Consider the following 25649-nt stretch of genomic DNA (forward strand, 5'->3'; position numbering starts at 1 on the left):
TATTTATTATTTTTATTTTATTTATTTTTTTATTTTTTGTAAATGTCATTGGGAGTGCCATAATTAAATTAATGAAAATTTGTGTATTGTCCAAAATTTTTCTGAAGCTTTTTTTTTTTCATACCTTAGCAATATTTTTGATGAATGAATTTTCTTTCAAAAGTGAAATTAATAAATAACAACGACAAAAATCCTGCAGGTAGCAGTTGGATTTAAATTGAGGCCTGCTCGGTTTAACTCCATGTGATGCCATCTTGGTTTGGCTATCAGTGCTTGTTTATAAAAAAGGAATTTAAATACTGTGAATATTGCTTAGCCTTGATTTCTCTCCTATATGTTAGATATGTACAGTCTTTCTTCACAATCTTTTTACATTAAGATCATTTGTAAGTATGTGGTTTTGGGTTAAATCAATGAGTCTAAATTTGAGCATTTCTCCCTTAATCATGCTTAAAATTAACATCTACTGTGAGAAACTTTAACTTTCACACGAACTCATTCCATATCGTACAAATTAAAGCAGTTATTTAACTGTGTCTAATGTGAATAATCCTCAAGTATGTTTTTTTGCTGGGGGGTGGGGGCTGTAGGGTGTATGAAAGAAACTTGGAGAAGTGGGGAATAATAAAATTTTCTAAAGTAAAGCATATATATAATAAGCTGATTGATGTATAAATGAAATAAAGTTTAGTCAAATCTTTGTCATGAACACTTTTCTTTATTATTCTACCTGAGCTAAAGTAATAGATGAAAAAAAGTGTTTTCTTTATATACAATACTTTGCTTGAAGCATACAAGAAAAAATAATACCTCTTCTTATTTGTAGTGTATAAAAAAGAAACTATTGAATACTTGTACCAATAGTATATAACCATTCAAATAAAAAGTCTGCTTAGAAGCTTCTTTTTTTTTTTTTTTTTTTTTGAGATTACAGATAATTTTTTTAGGAAGTAAAATATGGAACATTCAGTGCATATAACAATGTAAATATTGCTGCTAACATGCTTCCATGATGTTACATTTTAACAGTATTCCTATATTTATGTATAAGTGCAAGCTATTTATCAGTTAATAATTGCTGTTTCATTTTGTCAGAAAATCAAATCAAACTTGAATCAATTTTATATCTTTAGAGAAATCAATTTCGACAAATATCCTTTTGCTTTGTTTCATTTAATAGTATGAGCAAAAAGTATTTTATTAATATACTCCTGTAATATGCTTGTTTTCCCTTTTAAAATCTGTCTATATAAATTCAGGACAAACATAACTTTAAGGATTGATACCACTGAAGTTCGTGGATATTTACTGAAAGCCCATGCATCTCTTCAATGGCCTCGTTTATTCAGCCGATATCGACTGAAATTTCCAGTAACTCAAATTGGTAATCGTACAGTAAGTATTTTATTAAAATGTGCCTTCTCTATACATATATATTGCTCCCTTTATAAAAATGTTAGCATCATCAGTAGGCAGTTAGAATTCCCATTCGTGAGTGTTTCTTGAGAGCTGAAATAGGAATTGAGTCCAGTTTCTAATGTGTTAGATAAAAGTATGGTTAGCCAGAGCATAGTTAAAACTGATTGCAAAAGCCAAAATTAGTGATAAATGTTATTCCAGTAAGCAAATTGGAAATGTTATCTGATTTCAAATACATCTCCATTGTTTAGCCATTTCTGTATTCTACATTTTCAAATTTTTAAAATTCATGCATGCTGTTTTCCTATCCAAATATCCCAACCAAAAATTGCAAATTATGGTTAAAAGCGATTAATTATGTAATCAATAGCCAAAATTGCCAGTTGATCATATTAATATTTCCAGCAAGAGTGTAGGAACCCATTTCTGTAAATAATCTTTCCCCTAGCAGTTTTAATATTTTAAATATAACATGTTAAATTTATATTATTAGTTGTAGTATTCTTGTTTATTTGCCTTCATGCTCTGATATTAATTAATATATTCTTTTCAGGTTAAAGATTTTACTCTTGAAAATCCTTCCAGCTTACCAATCTTAGTTCAAGTTGTTCCTCTGTCTCTTTACCCAAACCCTGCAAACATTATTAATGTTTTAAAAGACCGATATGGTGATGACTTTAGTTCAAATAATATTGTTAAGGATTCTGAAATTTTTTCATTAGAAGATATAGAAGAAAATAATGTAAGTAATAGACGTCGCACACAAGTATCTTCTTTCTCGATGCTAAAATACTACTATGAATATTTTTACATAGCTAGATAATGTTAGTGAAATTATTGTATTTTTCTCTATAATGTAGCATGAAAAGCTTGGGAGAAATGATTTTGTGCCAGAAAAATAAGAATACAGGGCAAGTCTATTTAACATGCCATCTCACTAATTTGGCAAGACATCGGCAAGCTTGCAATGGTTTTGGCGACTAAATTTTGTCACCAAAATTGACGATAAATTGTCAATAGTCACCAAACATGGCAATCATTTGGCAACGTTTTTGTCTGATCATTGTGTAACTGTAATGGGTATTATAGTTGAATAACTAATTGATCCTCTATGTAGCTGTAATCTTATTTGGCCCTCATATGCCTTACAGTACCTTTGAGAAGCAGAGAGTACTACAAATACCTCGGCGATCAGGTGAACATTTTATGACTGGAGAGAGCATTAGTTTCTCAGTTGTTAGTAGTTGTTCGGTTCAGCATTTATTCAGAGAATTGAGGTATGGTAGCACTGAGTGAGAGCTTTCTCTTTAGATGCACTTTGCATTCCATTTTGTTTAACATTCTTAGAAGTTTGAAGTGTAACTGCTGACCGTTCTCTGGAATACTGTGAAAAGCTAGCTGTATGACTATTTTTGGAAAGTTCCAGAAATGTGAAGTGCTTCTTTTGGTAAAATAAATTTTATCAAGTTATCATCACTTCTGTGTGCATTCAGTCTGTTACGAACCCGTACGCACGCAATAATATGATTGGAAAATAGTTTTGTACTTGTTGTGAAAGTATAACACATTGATTTCCAGCTACAAGAGAATTTTTACTAGGCAGTCTGGGCAAGAGAACAAACTGTATGATAATTTGTAGTTGTGGGACTTGTCTAATTTATTTTTCAGTTAGGATTGATTTTGCCTTTCCCTCTCCAATTATGATTATGTTTTCAATTTTCATTGTTTTCATCATTATTCAAGTGTAATTGAAGATAGCTGCCTTGTCAGAGTATGATTTAATGTATAGTTGGCTTTTGTGAATTTTCTGTGACATAAGCTGTTCGATGCAACTTGTGAGACTATATCTCCCCCCCCCCCAATTTTTTTTTTTTTTTCATCAAAGTGTTATAATTAAGTTTTTTAATAATAAATGATTAAATCAAGTTACTCTCTAAGATCTATTCATAGAAATTATTAAATATGTTAAGCTACGATTTATTTATTTATTTAACATGCATATATATGATAACTGCATATATGTAAAATATCAGGAATTTTTAGCCTTGTGTGCTTTCAGCTTTTAAAATGCTTTTTTTTTTTTTTTTTTTTTTGTCCCACTATAACCTTGTATCCTGTATGTTAGTTCTATGTGCACAAATAGGGCAATCATTAATTATCCAAAAGGTTTTAGGCTACTTGGGTATTAATGATTAGAAGTTTAATATTTTCTTTTAATGGCCTTGTATGTTTTTATGTTGTAGGATTTAAAAGCTAATCAATATTTTTTCTTTTGTTAGCCTTATCTTGAAAACCATATACCAGCATACCGAAAAAGCCTTGAAGAATTCTTTGGCATTCAGTCTCATAAAAAAAGTATTGCTATGCTTTTAACACCTGGCATGCGAGTACGAATCCAAGTTGGCTTTACTCCAAAAGATGATAGTTTTAAAACATCTTTTATTTTAATAAGGTAATTTCTTACTGATTTTAAACCTAGAATTAAAGCTAACATTAAAAATTCCTTTTTTTAAATTTGTATAACCCTGCTCTCTGCAAAAAAGCTACAGTTTAGCTGCAGGCAACTGCACAAATGGCATATCAGCAAATTTCAGATTTGAATTTCTGCAAAACAATCATAGGTAGGGAAAAAATGATTGGAATAGAAAATAGTTAAACTATCTCTTTAATAATAATAGCATAATTTATTTGTCAGTCCTAAGGGGCAGTTTGCCCTGAATAACTATTAATATCGTTTTGGCATTTTGCATTGAAAACTTTAAAAGGCTGTATGACTTTTCAAATCGTTGCCACCATATATTATCGCCCTGTCTTATACTTAAAGAAATTAAATAATGAAGAATCTTCATAAATCTTATGTATGTTTCTCGCATTGTGATAAAACAACAATACCTAGAGCCATCAAAATTTAAATAATGTAATCTTCCATAGATTATGGGCATGTAGAATTCCTAATTTGAATTTGAAGTTTGTTTTATTATCGATTTCATATTATGTAACACTTCAACAAATTTTTTATTAAAAAACTAATCGATTTCAAAGCAAGCAATGGCAACACTGTACGAAAAAAACATATTTATCTCCAGCGCGCAAGATTCTCTATCGGAAATTCTAAAGATATGCTCACTTTAAAATTAATTTGTGATATTGCTGTTGAACTGAATTTTATAGTTTGAAGACATAGAACATATTTAATAAATAAGGGTAACACACAAAACGTTAAAAAAGTCCCTTTGGATGTAATTTAAAATCTGAAACCTTTGAGATTTTTTTATTATTATTTATTTATTCGTTACGATAATTTAAACTGCAAATAATGTGACTCTGAGACAGATTTCTTAAGCACACTGGTTCTACAGAAATGCTAAAATTCCTGAGAAACTCGGTGTTGAAACGCTTGTTTAATTCATGGCAAAAATTGTCAAAATATTTTTGAACAAATTTATGCTTGTTCAGAATTTTTCTATACTTATAATAAATTTTGACCCGCTTAACATGGATAATTTCAGACGGCCAGAAGTCATACTTAGGAATTTGTAATGTTTATAGCTGGCATCTTTGTACTCAATTCCTTTATTATTATTTTTCATATATTGCAGTTTTATGCCCATTTTTTATTACCTTATATCCTGCTGATAAACTTGTACTATTATTTTCTGCTTCTGATACATTATTGCATATGTACTGCCATCTGTTGGCAACCCTGTTAAAATTATTATGGACAAAGCTGGTGGTTTTTCTTTGCTGTGGGGCTAACCTCTTATGCAAGTTTTTTTACTGTCTAAAAACTGTTTGCTTTCACAAAATAAAGAATAAAAGAAAAAATGAAAATACAAAATTTAATGTTTAGAGTAAAAGCATAATGAAAAAGATGTAAATATAATAAAAATGTTTGTATAATAAAAGAAGATTAATAATAAAAATGATCCCAAAAAATGGAGTTTGGATCAATTTATTTTTAGATCAGTAAAGTGTAATATCAGGTTTCAGTGTCATACCTTGTAAAATCAGTATACCTGAAAAAACATATATTTCTTCTGAATTGGTTGGATGTCATAGGCAAGTTCATCATATCAGGTCTTACCAAACGTCGAGCATTTTTCAGAGAATGGTCACAATCCTCTTCATCTGACATAGTATCATATTCTGAGGTGTCCAGTCCTGAAGATGATGGAAAGTAAACCAAACGTTAAGCATTTTTCAGAGAATAGTTGTCGCAGTCCTCTTCATCTTACGTAATATCGTATTCTGAGGTGTCCAGTCCTGAAGGTGACAGAAAGTAATCATCTATTTCACTGTCATCTTTGTCAGATATATTTGTAACAAAAGCAGCTACTACAAACAGTAAACGAAAACAGAAGACACAGAATTAAAAAAATACGTGTTGCTCAAACAAGAAACACGAGCAATAACAGTGCAGTCATTAGTCATCACTGTCAGACATATTCATAAAAAAAGCATTTACTACAAACAATAAACGAAAATGGAAGACACAGAATTATAAAAAATATGTTTCACTCAAACAGAAACACGAGCAATAACCTCACAGTCATTACTTTCACCATTTAAGAAACATCCCCCTCTCCAATTCCCCCTTCTTTTTCTCTGAAATAGTCTCCTCCTTCGCATACTCTGTCAAAGTCATTGTGGTGTTGCATTCCAAAGCTTTGCAAATCATTTTACTGATAGCAGCACGAAGCAAATGGTAGTATTTTGGAAGGGCATGTATGTACGTCTGGGGCAGTTAAGGTATCCTCTGAGCGAGGGACGCAGCAGTTATGGGATTAATGATCTATCGTGTTGTTTATATTGTATTCTTTTCTGTCAGTCAAATTTTGCAAGCCTTTTGAAGCCAGTCACTTTTCGTCACTAGCCACCAGATGCTAAAAGGAGAACTCAACATTGCCACGCTACCTGGAAAACCAGAAAAAGTCATGGAATTTAAATATTTTTGTCAAAATCTGAAAAAGTCATGGAATTTCATATGATGATCCCCCAAAACAGTGAGTTTTGTGCCAATGTTTGAAACAATCACTTTCTTGACAAAGTATGTATCGCATGAGCATCATTCGCACAGATGGCGTAGAGCTAATTTTCCAATTAAATTGTCTTTCAGAAAGCAATAATAGAAAGGCAAAGCAAGGGCTGCCTCTACCCGAGGCTGGGTGCATTATGAATAACGACAAAAAAATCTTAATAAGCCATTCTTTATTTTCATCAAAACAGTCTTACGCTTTCGAGATCAGCTTTCTTTCTGTCTACAAGCAAAACAGCACACAGGCTGACGTCACGAACAGCAGTGCCTCACACCAATTATTACTTTAGTTCATTTCACAACATAGAGACTCACGAGTGCAGTGCATGTTGAACTAAAACAAAATACTTTTCCATTCTCATATAAAACAAAATCGGTTTAACATGTTGAATCAGTTAACAAAATCAGTATACAGTACACATGGGATTTCTCTACATTATGATGAGCAGTAAATGGGTCATTTTGATGTTGGCAACAGTTTTCACAATTGTGCAAAAACTGTAGCATATACTAAGATTTTACCGCAAAATCTTTTAACCTTTTTTTTTTTTTTTTTTTTAATAAATGCCTTATTTTTCATTTTGCTGTAAGATAAAATGTTAGTAATGAGTCATCTAGACTAACCATTTAATATAACTAATAATATTCACCAAAATATCATTAATTATTGTTTTTTAAGCAGTTAACTTTAATTCTGTTCGTACCATTTAATGTGGCTTCTTCCCTCTAAGTATATTTATTATTAGTTAATAATACTTTAAAATTTCAGACATTTTTCTTTGGCATAATCTTAAAATGAATTCTAGCAGTATGATGACGTACTATCACGAAATTTAATGCACATATTTTTTGCTTATATATGCAGTTAAATAAATATAAAATACCCGAATTTATTTTAAAATATCATTAATTAGATTTCTTTCCTTTGTTTAGCTGAAAATATCTGTAAAAAAAGACATTTTTTAATATAGGTTGGGCAGATTCTAATCTTAGTCTTTAGTGGAGTAAACAACTCCTATTATAGTTATAATAGTAATTGTTACGAGACTCTACCTGAATTTTGTTCATTCAGTCGGTACTCCATTAAAAGAAACGTAAAGAGAAACTTATAATTAAGTAATACGGGCAATCCACCCAATTAATTCACTGTAAAACAGGCAACTCACCTTAATTAATTCACTATAAAACAGGCAATCCACCTTAATGCAAAGTCATGGTGCATTTTTACTTTATTTATTCTAAACATAAAAAACGATACAATGTCGCCAAACCGTAAAAATTTAACCTTTAGAGAAATTACATTTATACAATCGTTGAGTTGCTCGAGACATCTCCTCCCACCTTTTGGTTTATGGTGGGCGGAACATAAATCAAAATACAATGTACTTAATAACGAGGCTAAACAATACTTAGTATATTCATAAAAGGAAAGAAACTAATTAAAATGTGAAGGTTTTACAGTAGTTCTACCACATCTAATTTTAAATTATCTTATCAGGATGTTTATTTTTTTACTAGCAGGAATGTTAAATTGGTTTTATTTAGGTAAAACAAGTTCTTGTCGTCCATCACTTCCAAAGGATACAGTCATTGCATAGGACGGATCAATTCACCTGCAGCTATTTTCATCTTTGCCACTCTAACACAATTATCTTTACTCTGGAATAGTTCAATAACTCGACCCAATGGCCAGTCCAATCTTTTTTTGTTGTCACTTCCCACAAGTACCACATCTCCTAAATATATTTGTCTTTGAGTAGCTTTATTATCTTTGGACTGAATTAGAAGACTCAAATATTCGTCTCTAAACCTTTTTCTAAGATCTTGTCGTAATTTCTTTTGATATCTATATCTCTTAGTGATATTGACTTCATCTAAATGAACTTCCACCGTTCTTATATCTTGAATGAGCATAGAGGGTGTTAAAGGCATTAAATCTTCAGGATCTTCAGACAAATAATTTAACGGTCTTGTGTTGATTACAGCTTCCGTATCGCAGAGAATGTTACACAGCTACTCATATCTCAAACAGGCTCTTCCTAATATTCTTCTCAAAATTTTCGTAACCATCTGAATAATATGCTCCCACCAACCCCCTACCACACAGCTGTGGGAGGGATTGAACTTCCATGTAATCTTCAAAATAGAACATTCTTGCGTAATTTTGCTCCAATCGAGTGAAAAAAAGAGGTTGTTAGTCCCAACAAATTCTGTACCATTGTCATTATACATAGTTTTTGGTTGTCCACGTCTGGCTATGAACCTTCTGAAGCCCAACAAAAAATCTTCGGTGGAAAGTCCTTGTATCAGTTTAAGATGTATAGCCCTATAAACAGCACAGGTGAATAAAAGTATCCAGTTTTTCTTTCCATCCTTTAGATAAAGAGGTCCAGATAAGTCTACTCCAGTTACTTCAAAAACCATACGTTTCGGACTCTATCTTCAGGCAGTGAGGCTGGAACTGTTCCGATTTTTTTTCTTTTTTTCTTTTTTCTTTTTTTTTTTTTTTTTTTTTTTTTTTTTTCTTTGCATTACAGTCAAAAGTCGTTAATCCAGACATCCATAATCCGGAATGATCTGTAATCCAGACCTCAAAGCTACAAACTTTCTGTGCATGCGTCAATGCATATGCGCATAATACCTTCGCGCATGCGCATATGCGTGTACGCATGCTCATAATACGTTTATGCATGCGCGTTTAATGTATAACGGACGGTATAAGCTAAACTAAAATTATCTAATTATCTATTTCAGTTAATGTTGCAGATTGCGTTGTTCCTTAATCTTCGAATTGAATTCGGCTTATTATTTTTTGCAGACTGTTAGAGCAGTTTTATAAAAGTAAGTTGAAACTTTTGATTATGCCAAATAGAATTTCCGATGCTGGATCTACAAAGGGAAAGCATGTTTCGATGTCCATCAAACAAAAAGTGGAATTGCTGGATAAAAAAATGGATAAAGGCTCCTTTGTTTCTCTAACCATTCCGAAATCTGTTTATCAATTTCACGCTGCTCTGCACGGAAGGGGGGAACGTCGCGCCGCGCAATGAACTGGAAGTTGATCTGTCAGCACTATCCTTATCTTCAGGGCAAATGTTTTTATTTTATTCAGCTTATAATTCCTTACTAAATGTAGTATTTCATCTCGATGTACTCCGTCTTTATGATACATACTCCGTCCGATATGATTTAAATAAAATTCCTCATCATTATAAATATCACAAATACAAATCAAATAGTTTTCTGGTTGCAATTTTCTAATTTCGACTATGCGTAATGTACGCTTTATGCATGCGCGCATTGAAAGAAATGCTTAATAAAGTAAATAAATAAATATTTAGCTTTTTTTTTTTTTTTTTTTTTTTTTTTTTTTTTTGTAAATTTTGATACCCTTTAGATCGTAATTGCTCTTTATTTCTTAAATTACGGTTTCGTATTTTATAATTTTTGCATGCCATCTTACCAGATTTAAACTGATGATCTATAATCCGGAATCGCCGAAGTTCCGACGAGTCCAGATTATAGACTTTTGACTGTATATCTTTTGCATCGAATGCATTTTGCGATTACCCTTTGAACTGTTTTGCGTTCTCTTAAAATCCAAAACGATTGACGAATATCCGTCAAAACAATTTGAACTCCAGCGTGTGAAAGTACTGTATGTCTTTCGAAAATTAACTTTTCTGCAATTTGATGATCAGAAGGTAAAAGTATGGGACACACGAAATAATCTGTATCATCTCTTCGAAGGATTTTTGTCTTCAGTCTCATTAAGCCTTCTTTATCAGTGAAAATGCAAAGAGTTTTCAACTTTGTAGTTTCGCTTTGGAAAGATTCTTTCTGAACAATTAAGAAAAGCCTTTTCTCGGCTGCTGCTATTTCCTGAACAGCTAATTCTTCCTTCAGTTTGTGATCGGAATTTCTTGAATTATGAAAGAATCGCAGAATCCAAGCTATCAGCCGAATGATTCTCGAATATTTAGAAAAACGATGCGAGTACCATTTTTCGTTAGGAGCAATTGAGGTAGCTAAGGCAGTTATTCCCTTTTTTCTTTCTTTAGAAGCGTCTTCCATATTTAATTTAATTTCAGAGACGGGCCAGTTTTCTTCAGGCTGTTTAAGCCACGGTGGACCCTCCCACCATCTGGATCTGAGCAGAACTCCAGTGTAACATCCTCTGGATGGGAGATCAGCCGGATTGTCACTTCCTGGAATATGCTTCCATTGTTCCTTTGATGTTAAATTTCCTATCTCCTTCACTCGATTATGTACAAATGTTCCCCAGTTATCTTCATGCTTGATCCAGAACATAACGGTAGAGGAGTCAGTCCAACAGGTACTTGATATTCCCTTTAAATCCATCGCTTCTTTCACTGTTGCAGTGAGACGAGCTGTGATCAAGCATGGCTAACAATTCTAATCGAGGCATCGTTATCTTTGTTAAAGGAGCCACTCTACTTTTAATTCAATCAAATGATTTTTTACCCCTTTCTCACATTTGCTTCGTAGAAATGTTACTGTTAAAGTATATAATGCAGTTATTTCATAGAATACCTAGTTATTGCATGAAATAACTGATCGTGTCCGTTAAAGTGTGTAATATGTTAATAATTTGACACTTCAAATTATTAACATTGAAGATCCTTCGAAGAGATGATACAGATTATGAAATAACTAAGTATTCTATAAATTAACTAAGAGACACTTAAAGTGTAAAATAAACAATTTATCTAAAATGAAATAACTAGGTATTTTATAAATAAACTAATCATAGACAATTAAAATAAAAAAGAAGCAATTTATCTAATTTATACAGCGTATAAATAGTATTTATGGAAACGTACCATAAAATCATTTGTTACAACAAGGATTACTAAAATTACACTTGGAATGACAAAGAACATTATTTCTAAAACAAAAACATTTTTTGTTGACACACTGGGTTTTACACGATTATTTTTTAAATCCCTGACCAGAACCTAAACTTTGAGCTGTAGCAACCGACCGGAGCGATATTTCTACATACGGTACTTCTTCGATTTTAATTAATTTTTGTTCGCAGACACTGAACTGGGATCGTAAATATAATTGTTTTATGCGGATGTTTCTTGTGCCCAATTGGAAAAATCCTTCTTCGGTTATATTTATGATGATAGCTATAATAGATTTGGCAACTTCAGGCACTGGGATACGGACGGTAAACCCCAGAGAGGCTTCACAATGAGATTTATCCGACATTAATTTCATCTTTTTCGCTTGAATTTCTAAACATTTTTTAAACTTTTCTCTTTCTCTTTGAACATTAAGTTCATTGAAACGCAATTTGCAGATTTTCTGCTTAACTTCATCTTCTGAAACATAATCTTCCGAACATGATATATGGACAGGCTCCATACATTTGAAGCAAACTATATCTTAACTGCATTCTTTTAAACAGACAACATGTGCTTTTGTAATGGGATTATTTAATATTGTTTGTTGAACTACTTTTTCATTATCAGGTTGGGGCTGGCTGCATGGGTGTTTTCGTGGTTTTCCCCATGTGTAACGTGTATACGAGCCAGTTTCCCTTAAAATGTCCTCCACGAAGGCATCCCTCCCTTTAGGCAGATAGCCCTAGTGTGCTTTGCCATAATTAAATACACCACACCATCATTATCAGGTTGAGAAGAAACATTCATTGCAGTCAAAGTATTTTGTAATTGATCTTCGTCGACCAATGAATGCTTTGGTATTTTTATAATTTATGCTTTGGTATTTTTGCCATCCTTCAAAAATTATATTTATTTGAATTCGAAATTAATGTTTTTTTTTCCTCCGCTACTTTCCATATTGTTAAACAAAACGTAAATGTACCTTATACTAAAAAGCGAGGTATATGATATAGATTATTTTACACTTTAATGATGTGCAGATCGTTATTCTATGAAATAACTAGTTAAACAATGAAATACAAGAGAGTTTTACACTTTAATGGACATGATCAGTTATTTCATGGAATAACTAGGTATTCTATAAAATAATGGATTTCATACTTTAACAGTAACAGAAATACGATTGCGCTATAAGCAGACTTGCTCGCATGACAAAAAGTATGAAAACTCAATTTTTCATCCGGGACATTGCTTTGGACATATCTTGGAATTTTGATCTACGTTAACAGATGTAAATCTTCAAGCCATTTATTAAACTCCAGGCGAATATCTTCTGGACAGGTTTCATCCCAACCAATCTTCAGGTTCCAGCTATTCTGTATTAACAGTTTCAAACGAATCGTTCCTGGACACAGAATTCCTATAGGATCGAAGATGCTGTGAACTGTCAAAAGAATATATCTTCTAGTAATGGGTTTTTGCTTGAAATCAATTTTATAAATAATCCAAGAACAGGGACAAGTTTTTTTGACATTCTTCACCTGTTAGACTGGAATGTTCCCAACCTCTTAAATCGAAACAACCCGTAGCCAGAATCTGTTTTGCTTCAAAAATGAATTTTTTAAGTTCATCTTGACTAGTTACCGAAGTTATGCAGTTATCCACATATAATGCATTCCTCAGCTTTTCTACGGTTTCAGGAAAATGGCTTTCATTTTGTTCCAAATGGTAATCTAGAACGGCAGCTAGTAAGAAAGGGCTGCTCGTAAGTCCAAACACTACTCGTCGGTGATGATAAATTTTTTGTTTTCTTTCCTTATAATCTTCCCACCGTGTGAATCTAAGAAAAATTTGGTCTTCTTTGGCCACAGATATCTGTAAAAAGGCCTTTTTTTATATCCGAAACTACACCAATTTCTTTCTGACGAAATCTCATAACTAATGGAGGAATTTTTTCGATAAAATTTGGTCCTGTTTCTAGACAGTCGTTGAGCAAAAGTGAGTTCTTATTTCTACACGAAGCATCAAATACAGGGTGTACATTCATAGTAGAATTTCCTTTAAAAATAACTAATTTAAGGAAATAAATAATGACAAGGATTTCCCGATTCACTATCTGGTACTTTGTCGATGATAGTTTCCTGTAACCATTCCTTAAATACAGCTTCATAGTCGTATTTTCCTTCTTTAAGAAGTTTCTGAGTAGTAGTTATGCATCTTTTTTCAGCTATATCTTTGTTTTCACTTAACGTCTCATACATCTCTAACCAAGGTAGTTTGACGATGTAGTGGCCATTTTCATCTCTCTGAACGGTTTTTCAAAAATGCTGAAGAACAGACTGTTCTGTTTCTTCTTCAGTTCTTGTTTCAGTAGGATCCTTTATACCTACTGTATCTAATTTCCACAAATTAGCCACAGAAGAATTTTTAATCAGTAAAGATGTCACGAAGAGGGATGGAGTTTCGTCAAACCTTTCTTCGGACATGTTTCCCACGATAACCCATCCTAAATAAGTTTCACATGCAATCAAATTGTATTTCAATGTACATATTCTTCCTGTAAATATATTACCACAATAATCTGCACCTATTAACAGATCAATATCAGGACAACCTTCTCCATAGTCAATGAGCCAAATTTTATTTTCTCTTAACTTTTCCTTATAAAGGTCTCTTCTCAGCTGATGAGTGTTGCCAGAACCTTTATGACCTTTTTACCTTCTGCTGATCCAGAACCTTTATGTTACAGGAGAAGTCCCCTTTCAAACATATCAGGTTAACGTCATAAACATAATGCTCCCTTTTCTCAGTTGTAATTCCCCCAAATAGAGAGTGAATTAAGATTCTCTTTTCTATAGGCTTCAAACCTAGTTTCTTAGCTGTTTCTTTAAGAATGTAAGAATGTTGTGAGCCAGTGTCAATAAGTACATGTACTTGTAGCTCTTTCCCTTTAGTCTTCAGTTTTACTTGTAAAGTTTGAAGCAATATTTCATCAGAAGTGCATAAGTTAAATGAACTAACATCAGACGACAACGTCTTCTCAAGTTCCTGTACGTCACCTTTTATCTTATTTCCAGGGAGTTCTGGGCACATCAAAATCGAATGTTTTTTACTGCAAAGTACACATTTGATGTTGAACTTGCAAACTTTAGAACAATGTCCAATTTTTAAACAGACAAAACAGGCCTTTTTATTTTTTTTAATTTCTTGTTTTTCTTGAAACTTGAGTTTACGTGCAGAAAAGCAATCTTTACTTTCGTGCAATTTATCACAAGATATACAAACATTTTTCTTTTATTCTCTGTTGTTCCTGCACACAAATCTGCTGCCGTCGGTGGATTACTAGCAACAGAACGCTGTATTTTTTCCTTCTGAAATTTGTGTTCCTTACTAACAAATCCCTTTGCTAAACGAATACGTTCTTCCCCTTCAACTTCAGCTTTCAGGAACAATAAGAAATTTTTTAATTTCTCCCCATAAGCATTTTCTTCAGAAGAATTGAATTTGGTGTTAACTATAGGGTTTCTTAACCAAACTCTGAAAATGTCTTCCAGAATACACGATTTTACAAGAGGGAAAAGTATAGCTGAATATGTATCGGATGTTAAGATCCAATGCTCTTAGATGTGACTCTAATTTATCATATAATTTCGACATGTCTAACTTTCTTTTTTCTTCGGTAACATTTTTTACAAGAAGATTTACAAATTCAATTAGTAATTCCTCCCTGCCGAATCTTGATTTTAAACATGCAATAACTTTATCATAATTTTCACATGTCAGTGGATAACTATCGACGATATTGCGAGCTCTAGAGCCTTCAGTCATACATTGAATTAAATATTGAAATTTATCTTCTTTCGCAATATTTTCATCGTCATGTATTCTTTTGAATTGGCTCCAAAAGGCAAGCTAGTCTTTGATTTTCCCCTCAAATTTCAAAAGTTTGATCTTCGGTAACTTTAACTTTCATTTTTGAATGGGCGAAGAATCAACAGAACTTTCGGTTTTAGAAATTCTATTTAAATACATTTCTACATTTACTTCCACTTTTGCGAAATTTTCATTATATTCTTCTATTATCGCGCACTCGTTCTGATACTTTTTATCGTTTTTATCTTCTAATAATAACAAGCTTATTTCCTGATCTTTTCAGTTAGTTGACAATAAATTCTACTGCTTTAATAAGTCATTCAAACCATTAAAACATTTTGGAAGTTAGTTCTTATAGGATAGCATTTTTTAACAAGCTTTTCCATTTTCAGAATAATAGGTAATTCAAAATAACGTACCTTTAATATCACGTCATACTGTCACCATGTTACGAGACTCTACCTGAATTTTGTTCATCCAGTCGGTACTCCATTAAAAGAAACGTAAAGAGAAACTTATAATTAAGTAATACGGGCAATCCACCCAACTAATTCACTGTAAAACAGGCAACCCACCTTAATTAATTCACTATAAAACAGGCAGTCCACCTTAATGCAAAGTCGTGGTGCATTTTTACTTTATTTATTCTAAACATAAAAAACAATACAATGTTGTCAAACCTTAAAAATTTAATCTTTAAAGAAATTACATTTATACAATCGTTGAGTTGCTCGTGACAGTAATATTTTGGGGATTATACGCTATATATATTTATATTATGTGTGTGTGTGTGTGTTTTAAGATAAATGTATTTTTTTGTTTGTTTGTTTTCAAGTGGTGCTGTAATTAATTTACCTCTCAGCAGAGCCAACATGCACTGCATGGATAGACTTTTAATTTTCTTGAAACACACCTGGAAAAGTCAAGAAACTCATACTCCTGTTTGAATAGCAACCCTGAGAATGTTTTTCATGTGAATGAAGAGTAGTGTAAATATTCACTTGTTAACTTTGATTAGTGTCTGTGTTCATGTAGAATCCACCTCACAAGCTTACGTGTAATTGCAAGTATCGCAACCCCACTAGTGATCAAGGATTTAATATCATTGACTGCTTAAAGTTTGACTCGGGTTCGGTCCCTGGTAAACAGTCTGGCTGGATGGTTGGTTTTTATAGTTTTCACCATGTATAATGTGAGTAACAAGCCAATTTCCTTTAGTCCTCATGAAGTCACATCTCCTCTTAAGCAGATAGCCCTTGTGTATTCTGCTATATTCTAGTAACCATAATCATCCTTCCAATGGTTATGGACAGTTGATGATGATAAATTTATCTCTGCCAATTTTTTAACAGTTATATGGGTGTTTTTATCACCTACAGCTTTCAACACAGGACAGGAATAAGCGTGCAACAACAGAAAACTTTACACATGCTCCTGCAACTGAATGCAATTACATGGGCTTGAGCCCCTGCAGAAACCCTCATATTAGTCCAGCCAAAATCACCTTGGAAGTGCTTACGAATGCACTTTCTGAGCACCTGGGTCCTTCTATGGGCTCATACGGACTTCTTAATTTCTCTTTACCGCACTTTCGACCTGTTCTTGGCTCTACTTTTGTGGCATGCCCTGTTCACCTGGAAATGTGACTACACATCAAAAATGCTCCCACCAGTACTATGTGGGTTGTCCATCACCGAGAACATTAACCAGCATTACATCGTGTCGAGCTACTGGTGCCATTAACTAAAGGACTTATATAGATCCCACACACACATCTAACCATAATGAAATGGTCTGCCCAGGTTCTGAAAAAGCCAGGCTCGTAATTGTTCCTCCGGATTGCTACTGCCATAGTAATACAGGTACTAACAGTTATGTGATGCTACTGATCCAGTGAAGCATCCTACAGAAGCTTTGTGTAAACGTTCCAAACATTTTCATACAGTTATTTAGAAGAATTTGTATAATGTAAGGACATTTTTGTAACAGTTTACAAATAATCTTACCTTCATTTTGAAACATATTTTATAGTGTTCCTGATATTATAATAAAAATTTAGATTATATATGATATATCTTCGAAACTCATGTTCATTTGTAGCTGGTTTAACACTGTGATGTGCTTCTGTTAATAAGCATGAGAAGAGGTAATGTTTTGGAGATCCATTATCACCACACAGTTGTCCGAGAAAGAGATATTTTTCTTGTGGTAGTAAGTGGGAAAAGGTCTATATCCAGATATGAATTGTGATTAGCTCTTGTGTTCTATTGCCTCGGAGAGCAGAGTTCCATTAGTTCTGTCAGATATGATTAATTTTCTTATGCGCTTCTTTTTTGAGGTTGACTTAGGCCATTTTAATTTATCTTTCAAATCAGGAGTGATAGCTGCAGCTTTAGCAAGGAAGTTGCCATCTTCATTTCCTTCCCTGCATGTTTTCGACCAACCATGCGAAATTTAAATTTAGCTTTTTTTTTTTTTTTTTTTTTTTGGAGGAGGTTAAAGATTTCGTATGCTTTTCGAGAAGGATGTTTGAAATTCGCTAATGCATGTAGTAAATAAAAAAGGAGAATCTGATTAAACTGCAAGCTGACTGGATTTATTATTTATTGCAATTTCTATTGCCTATAATTTCCACTTGAAAAATTGCATTTTCTGGCATTCTTTCCAGGGTATTTTTAGATTTTCATCTTTATGGAAAATGCAGGCTGATCTTACTTTTTCTTCTATTTTAGATACATTTGTAAGTGTTGTTTAGTATTTACGGATATTTATAGGCTGTTAAAAGTAAATTCTTATGTTAGATCAGGGATGGGCAATTGTTTTGGCTTAGGGGCCACTTTCTAGAAGTACAGGGCTGCACTTTTTAAAATGATTGCATTCATTAGTTAACTTTGCATCTCAGAAAAGGTGTATCCTATACCATGAAAATCAATAAATATAAATAAAATAAATAATGGCAGTTTTATTCAATTTGTTTATTGTACTAATTTCAATTTATTTGTTATGTTGTGTCATTTCAGATTGTACTTCTTAAATGTGGCTATCGTTTTATGATTTATTCCCTGTATTATGGTTTATTCCCTGTATTACCAAAGAAATATGTGTTTGTGCATTCTTAACTAAGCACACGTCATTCATCACTAATTTTATGTGTTTTTAGACTGTTCGTGGTTTTACTAAAGTTAGGAATTTATATATTTACTGTTGCAAAGACCAGATTGATATTTATCAGATCAACCGGAAAAGCACTACACATTGTATCTATCTACACTGTGCATGCGTATTGACTTGGCCATCGTAGTGGAAATATGATTATGAAACTTCAGTGACACACAGAAAGGAAGTGTTCATTCAAGGCAGATTTTTCTGTCTTGGCGGGTCATGAAAAACTCTTAGCAAGCCTCACCACTGAGTTAGGTGAATTTGCAGGGTGCCGAGAATATGGAGAGTTTTAAAATTGCAAGTTATTTGGTTTTAAATGTTTCTAGCTACAATAGAAGATATAAAAGAGGTATTCTAGAGAGCACGCACAGTGCATCATTAGAAGTGGTGTAGAAAGATTTTGTAATGTTGATGAGAAATGGTCATTTAATGGCATGGAACTGTAGTTTCTTCCTTTCTGTTATAGAGATTGCTGAGGTAGAAGCTCCATAATTAACAATTTTCTCACTCACAGTGTTGAACTGGATATAAGCATTTAAGCCTCAAACATATCCCATCATTCTTCTTATGTAGATGGTTATTTTTCAATTTTTTATTCTAATATCTTGAAGGTGTTCTATCCAGTTGAGTTTTCCGTCTATTGCAATTCCAAGGAATTTCAGTTTTTTTTTATAATCTTTATTCTTATCCCATTAATTTTGGCCGGGTTCGTGGAATGTCATCATTATGGACTTTTCCTGTGAAATTGTTAGTTTTTGTGCATTACAAAGTTGGTTGAAGATTACAAGAAAAAGGTAAATATTATCTTTGAATTCTTTTGTTCTGCCAGGGATGACAAATGCGGTAGCATCTGTGAATGCCGGGGCTTATGTATGATTTGGTCATTGATGTGATACAGTAGAGTTAAAGGTAAGGAAGGATCCAGAAATCCATGCTGAAACAGGATCCTTGTGGACACCCACTCCTATGGTGTTTTTTTACTGTTTGGTTATTGTCGGTGATTACCCTTCTTCTGTTGGGTAGACAGTTTTGCATAATAATAAAGATATTTCTTGGGATGTTTATCTGTCTGAGAGATTTTTTAAGTCACGATAAAGCAGAGCAGAAAGAAGATTTATGGTGTTACCAATTGCCGGCAGGAGGCTGATTGGTGTATTTGCTATGTCTTCGTCCCCCCCCCTTTTTTTTTTAAGAGTGATATGTCCTGTATGAAAGACATTTATTACAAGTCCAAGAATACGCTGGGTGGTTGGTTCATAGATGTAGTCCATTTGCATTGTTGTGCAGCTTGCAGTTTATGCAACTGGCCGTTTCAGATTTGCATTCATTAATGCGAGGATAGTCCCTACAAAAGGTATAGTAAAGTGTATGGTAATAGCGACTTGGATGGTGGTCAAACTCTTGACATCTGTAATATCATTAGATGCAAAAAATTCTGCCAATCTATACATTTACCAGCCTGCATAAAATATGTTTCTTTACTAAGCAGAGTTTAAAAGCTTCAGGGAAACATTCTACAATCCATTTAATGGTACCTTTGCCTTTCTCAGGAAAATGGAAGAGTTGGGAGAATTCTTTTATCTCTACTTCTAGTTGTTCCACCAGAATCTTGGTAAGTTCTTCTGGTATCCCATGAGACTTTTTTGCATGGAGTATTTTGGAGTTCTTTTCTTTGGAGTCTTAATTTCTAGTAATTCTTTTGTTGTGTGTGTTGTTTGAATGGTGTCTGATTATACGTTGTTTTAATTATGGCAAGAGTGGAAACTTATCAGGCAGATCCACTAGTTTAATTTGGTGTGCTTGTGGAATATTATATTTAGTGACATCTTTTGATTCTATTGCTTAAATGCAGCAGCTGTAAATCTTATTTACTTCAAGCAGACTTTTTTCATATTGGAAATCTGGAAGCTTTGCTGAGATGCTTCCAGATGAGTTTCAGTTCCACAGTTATGCAAACATGCAGAGTTTTGAACAGTAATCTAATTTATGTAGCTGTAAATTCAGAAGGAATTTGCATTAATATTTTTCGAGTACAATTTCAATAATAATAATCTAGGGAGCAAAGTTTTAGCAATGCAAGTAATATAAAAGAATAGCAAGGTAATAATGATTACATAATTAGAAGATAGTTTGAATGAAAAAATAACTGTCATTATCGGAAAGACTGGGCAACCGCCACAGCTGTCATCTTTCAAGCTAAGGTTGCCTTTTCTGAATTTACAGAAGTATCATTGGCACTTCTGAGTATGCAACCACACATTTTCTTCACATTTTTCACATTTGCTGCATGATTGCTTTTTTTTTATACTCGTAAAACATGGTGTATCTAATGTTCTCATCTGGGACTGAATTTTAATGGGAACCTGTTAAAGCAACAATTTACTGCTCAGATGCTTGCAGGTTACAGTTTATATGAAAGAAATTCTTTATTATGTGGTATTTATACATTCACAAAACTTAATTCTTTTAAATGTATTTAAACATGATTTAACAAGTCTTGTCTGAAATGAGGCATTGTTTATGGTTTGACTTGATAACTGATTGGATAAAAATTATCAAAGTTTCCTAGCATATGAAAGTTTCTTTTAAAAATAGAAATGTTACAAATCAGTGGGTAACTTTTTCATGAAGAATCTTGAAAATTTTGCTATTGTAATACATGATCAAGTGCATCTCTTCATCATAACATATATTTTTCAGTTTACTTTACTAGCAATAAGTTCAACTATTAATATGTATAGCATCCCTTTCTGATTATTGAAATAGAAGAGAAATATTAAAATTGAATAGAAATTGTGATGTTTCTCTGTCAAGAAAATTCACACTGTTTAGCTCGGTACAACTTGGCTTCAAATTTGCGCTTGTCATGTAGCAGCAAAGTGTTGAAATTGTGGCAGTTTTGTGCACGCAGATATGAGTTTTGTTTTTGTAATGAACAGAACTGGTAGTGAGCTATGAAAAAGAGACTGTCACTATTTTGTGAGAAAATATCTAATTTCAGTTTATTGGTTTACTTAGACTAACATAATTTAAAGTTTCGTGTTTTTCTGGGTATACGAAGAAAACAAAAAAGGAGCTCACAAATTAGAAATTCAAGAAAGTTCTCATGCAATCATCCTAAAACTGACCACTGGGTACAGTTATGCATGAATATTGAGTGCCTCAAAATATTCACTAAACTGTACCAGTTTTAATGCTGAATTCTTTGCTTCTTGTAATAATGATCTCATTCTTTTTTAACTAAGTATTATATTTTTTCTCTTCTAAATAGAAATAATCTGACAGTTATGGATGCTCTCCTCGTTCATGGTCAAGGTGGCCATGGTCAAATTAAATTTGGAAATATATCTCCTGGAAGTGATTCTGTATTAATGTTTGAACTAACTGAGAGACTTTTGAAGGATTGTGATGGTAAGTGATCATTTCTCTAAAATAACAGTAATAGTTAAAAGCTCATATTTAATAAATTTTTAAGTTCCCCTCTTTTTTTTTTTTTTTTTTTTGTGCCTCATAGGTACAAAATCTCCAAAGTATGTAGCACCTAATTTTACAGTGAGAAGAGCATTCACTGCCAGAAATACTGGTGCATTACCTATTTATATAAAAGGTTTTGATATTAATGGAAAACCATGCCAAGGATATGGATTCAGAGTTTTAAACTGTGTGGGTTTTGAATTGAAACCTAATGCGAGTCGAAAGATCGACATTGCGTAAGTATTTCATATTTAACATATATGTTGTTTTTTAGCTAAAAAAGTGTTTATCAAAACTTATTTTCTAAAAATAGAGCATGTATTTACTGATAAAATGTTGGATACTTTGTATTTAAAATACCAATAATTTTAAATCATTTTCAATTTTTCAGTATTTGTTTTATACACTGAAGAGCCAAAACATTATTACCACCTACTCAATAACACATTGTGCAACCTGCGGCCTGCGGAACAGCTGCAACTCACCTTGGCATGGATGTCACAAGCTCTTGATAGATTACTGGAGATAAGTTGTATCATATGTCTAAGCAGCGGTAACGCAAAGTGGGGATAAACGGACATGGTGTTTGAGCTCTGCGTTGCTGTTCCATGACATCCCAAATGTACTCTATTGGGATAAGATCCGGTGAGTTAGGTAGCCAGGACATTAATTGGAGTTCATCCTTATGCTCCTTAAACCACTCCCACGTAATTCGAGCATTTGTGACATGGGTCATTGTCCTCCTGGAAGATTTCATTTCCAGTTGGAAGACAGATGCTATGTAATGTTGCAACTGATCTGCAGTTATGTTCAGATAGTCTGCAGCTTTCATGGTCTGTTCTACGACAACTAAGTGTCCCAGAGCCGCCCATGAGAACGACTCTCAAGGAATGATACCACCATCACCAGTCTGTGAATACCTGCTGTACACTGTGGGAGCAAATGTTCACCTGAAAGATGGCGTAACCTTATAGCACCAATGATGTGATGAATGAGAAATTGTGATTCACTGACCAGGCAACTATCTTCCACTTATCCATGGTCCAGTCTTAAGATTTTTCCTGGGCCCATTGTACGTGTGGTTGACAAGGGCACTTGGTGAACATAAGCACATGAGTGTTATATCTGCTGTGCAGTCCCATATCCAAGTCACTAAACTATGTTAGCTGAAGCACTTGGATCTGCATTGCATTGGGCTGTTAGTTGCGCTACTGTCTCGCACCAATTTAGCTGCACCAAGTAAGACAGTTTCTGCCATCCATTTTCTTTGAGGATGTGTGGACGTCCAAAAGCTTGGCACCTACTGCTGGTTTCACTGTCATTTATCCACTTTGCATAAATACTAACAACTGTAGATGTGAGCAACGTACCAGTTGTGCAGTTTCGTAGGTACTCGTTCCAAGGTTTCCAGCCATTACAGTCTGCTGTCTATCACATTTGCTTAAATCAGCAGCCTTTCCCATCACTTGCAAAAGTAAGTGCAAAAATAATTTCTTACCTTCTCCAGCTGCAGTTATGTACCATCCCTCCATATCATCTAGACGAGTTCATTGAAAAGTGTGAGAGGGTCATAATGTTTTGGCTCATCAGTGTATATGACTGCTAATACTTCCTTGTTAATGAAATCAAATTTTTTCGCAGGTATACACCTGATTTCTCATTAACTCAGGTACAAAGAGTGCTTAATATTCGTACTAGCCAAGGTCCAGATGGGCAGACTTTACAGTACACAGTTGTTGCTACAATTCCTCGTCATTTGTTAGCATTCTGTTCTCAAGCTTTGCCTAGACCATATTGGGAACTCTGCATATATTTAGCTTTCCTTGGCTTATCTTCAGTATTAATTCTATCTGTGATTATTTGTGCATATATAGATAGCAAGCGCATTCTTCATGATACTTTCTTCCCTTTCATCACTGTGGGAATTCATGCTGAAAAGATTGAAAAAGAAAACATATTTGACTTAAAAGCTATATGTGCAAATGGTATTGAAAATAACAGGTAATATTTCATTTTATACTGTTAAATTTTAATTAGTAATTTACTCTGCAATGTTTATACAAAGCAAATGAAACTTTCAAATTTATTTATTTGCAACTAATTTGTTAATTATTTTAAGAGACATCGTATTAAATCATCTTAATTTTTTTATTTAATATATTGTAAATGATGCATCAGCCTGTTACTTTGTTGTAAATCAATTATTAAGTATTTTTATGAATTCAATAACCGTAATTTCGCGCGTATAGTCTGCGGAGTATCTGTGTTTAAAATGCAAATTTTTGAAGCTGCAGACTATCCACCAGAGCAGATAATATGCTGGTTGTTCACGATTAAAATCGTTGAAATTTAAAAAACACGCTGTCGTGAACTGCCGATGATCAAATATTAAAAAAGTGCGAGATTCCAAGTAAACATTCGTATGTATCGTATCGATAGTAAACCATCGAGCATAGTGCAGAATGAATGAGTAGTAGCAAGTAGAGCTCCTAAAATCCAGGCTGACGTATCAAGCGATGCCGGGATATGAGCACTCACTTAGCGCAACCAGAGTCTTGTATCCCAGTATCTTTCGCACTGCTTTAGCGCAACTGCCGGGAGGGGAAAAAGTAGTTGATGTGTCAGCTTGGTTTTTAGGAGCCTTAGTAGCAAGTACCTGGGGTACGAAAAAAAACGGGATTTGTTTACTTATAGCGTGGTTCGGCAACACTGAGTGAGTGCGGTCGAAGGTCACATTTATCACGAGGATAGCACATTGCACAGTATTTTGTTTTCGTATTTTTTCTTTCATTTTCGATAACGTTAATGAAACATCGCCGGAGTTTTACTGCTGAGTCTAAACTCAAGGTAGTTGAGAAAGCTGAAAAAGATGGAAATAGAGAAGCGGGCCGTTATTTTGAAGTGGACGAGAAAGCGGTGAGAAATGGGCGCAAACAAAGGGATGTGTTAAAAAGCATGGGAAGAAACCGATCCAATCGGCACAGAAAAGTAAAATGGACAGCTTTAGAGGAAAATTTACTGAGATGGGTTCTCGACCAAAGAAATGCTGGACGCTCCATTTCAACAGTTAAAATCCATCTCTGAGCGAAGTCCATGGCAGAAGAGATGCAGATAATGTATTTCAAGGGAGGAATAAATTGGGTTTACCGCTTCATGCGTCGTAAAAACTTGAGAGTTCCCAGCAGAACGACAATGTGTCAGGATGTTCCATACGACGTAGATGAAAAAAAAAGCTTCTTTTCTTCAGTTTACAAGGAAAGTTATTGCAGAAGGGAAGTATTCCCTAAAAAATATTATAAATATGGACGAAGTTCCATTAACATTTGATTGCCCACCGAATCACACCGTCGATACTGGTGGAATGAAAACAATATCAATAACGACAACTGGTCAAGAAAAGACCCAATTCACAGTGATGCTTGCCTGCTGTGCTGACAGCACAAAGTTGAAGCCGCTCTTAATCTTTAAGAGAAAAACAATTCCCAAGGAAAATTTTCCTCAAAGCGTCGTAATACGGTGCAATGAAAAGGGTTGTTGCAACGAGGACATTATGCTCGATTGGTTTCAAGAAGTTTGGAAGAAGAGAGAAGGTGCCTTTCAAAAGGAGTACTAATTATGGATTCCATGAGGGCGCACATGAAAGATAGTGTAAAGGCGGAAGCTAAAAAAAAAACTGAACTTAGCGTTATTCCAGGAGGTTTAACAAAAATCCTGCAACCTCTGGATATTAGCGTGAACAAAAGTTTCAAGTCCCACGTACGTGCTTGCTGGAAGATCTGGATGTCGGAAGGTTTACATACTTTCACAAAAGG

The 25649-nt window shown here is 33.7% G+C and overlaps 1 protein-coding gene across 1 annotated transcript in view; it reads left to right on the plus strand.

Annotated features, from left to right (window-relative positions):
• Tmem131 (Transmembrane protein 131) overlaps nucleotides 1–25649 on the plus strand; it is a 322751-nt gene that overhangs the window by 190495 nt on the left and 106607 nt on the right. The window contains exons 22-27 of the mRNA XM_085808921.1: nucleotides 1260–1395; nucleotides 1973–2161; nucleotides 3699–3871; nucleotides 21635–21774; nucleotides 21878–22073; nucleotides 23479–23838. Coding sequence (XP_085665047.1) covers nucleotides 1260–1395; nucleotides 1973–2161; nucleotides 3699–3871; nucleotides 21635–21774; nucleotides 21878–22073; nucleotides 23479–23838 — 1194 coding nt within the window. The remainder of the gene's footprint in view (nucleotides 1–1259; nucleotides 1396–1972; nucleotides 2162–3698; nucleotides 3872–21634; nucleotides 21775–21877; nucleotides 22074–23478; nucleotides 23839–25649) is intronic.

The sequence above is a fragment of the Stegodyphus dumicola genome, chromosome X2, assembly GCF_044657685.1.
Source record: "Stegodyphus dumicola isolate Sdum_Otavi_A_Nest chromosome X2, ASM4465768v1".
NCBI lineage: Eukaryota > Metazoa > Arthropoda > Arachnida > Araneae > Eresidae > Stegodyphus > Stegodyphus dumicola.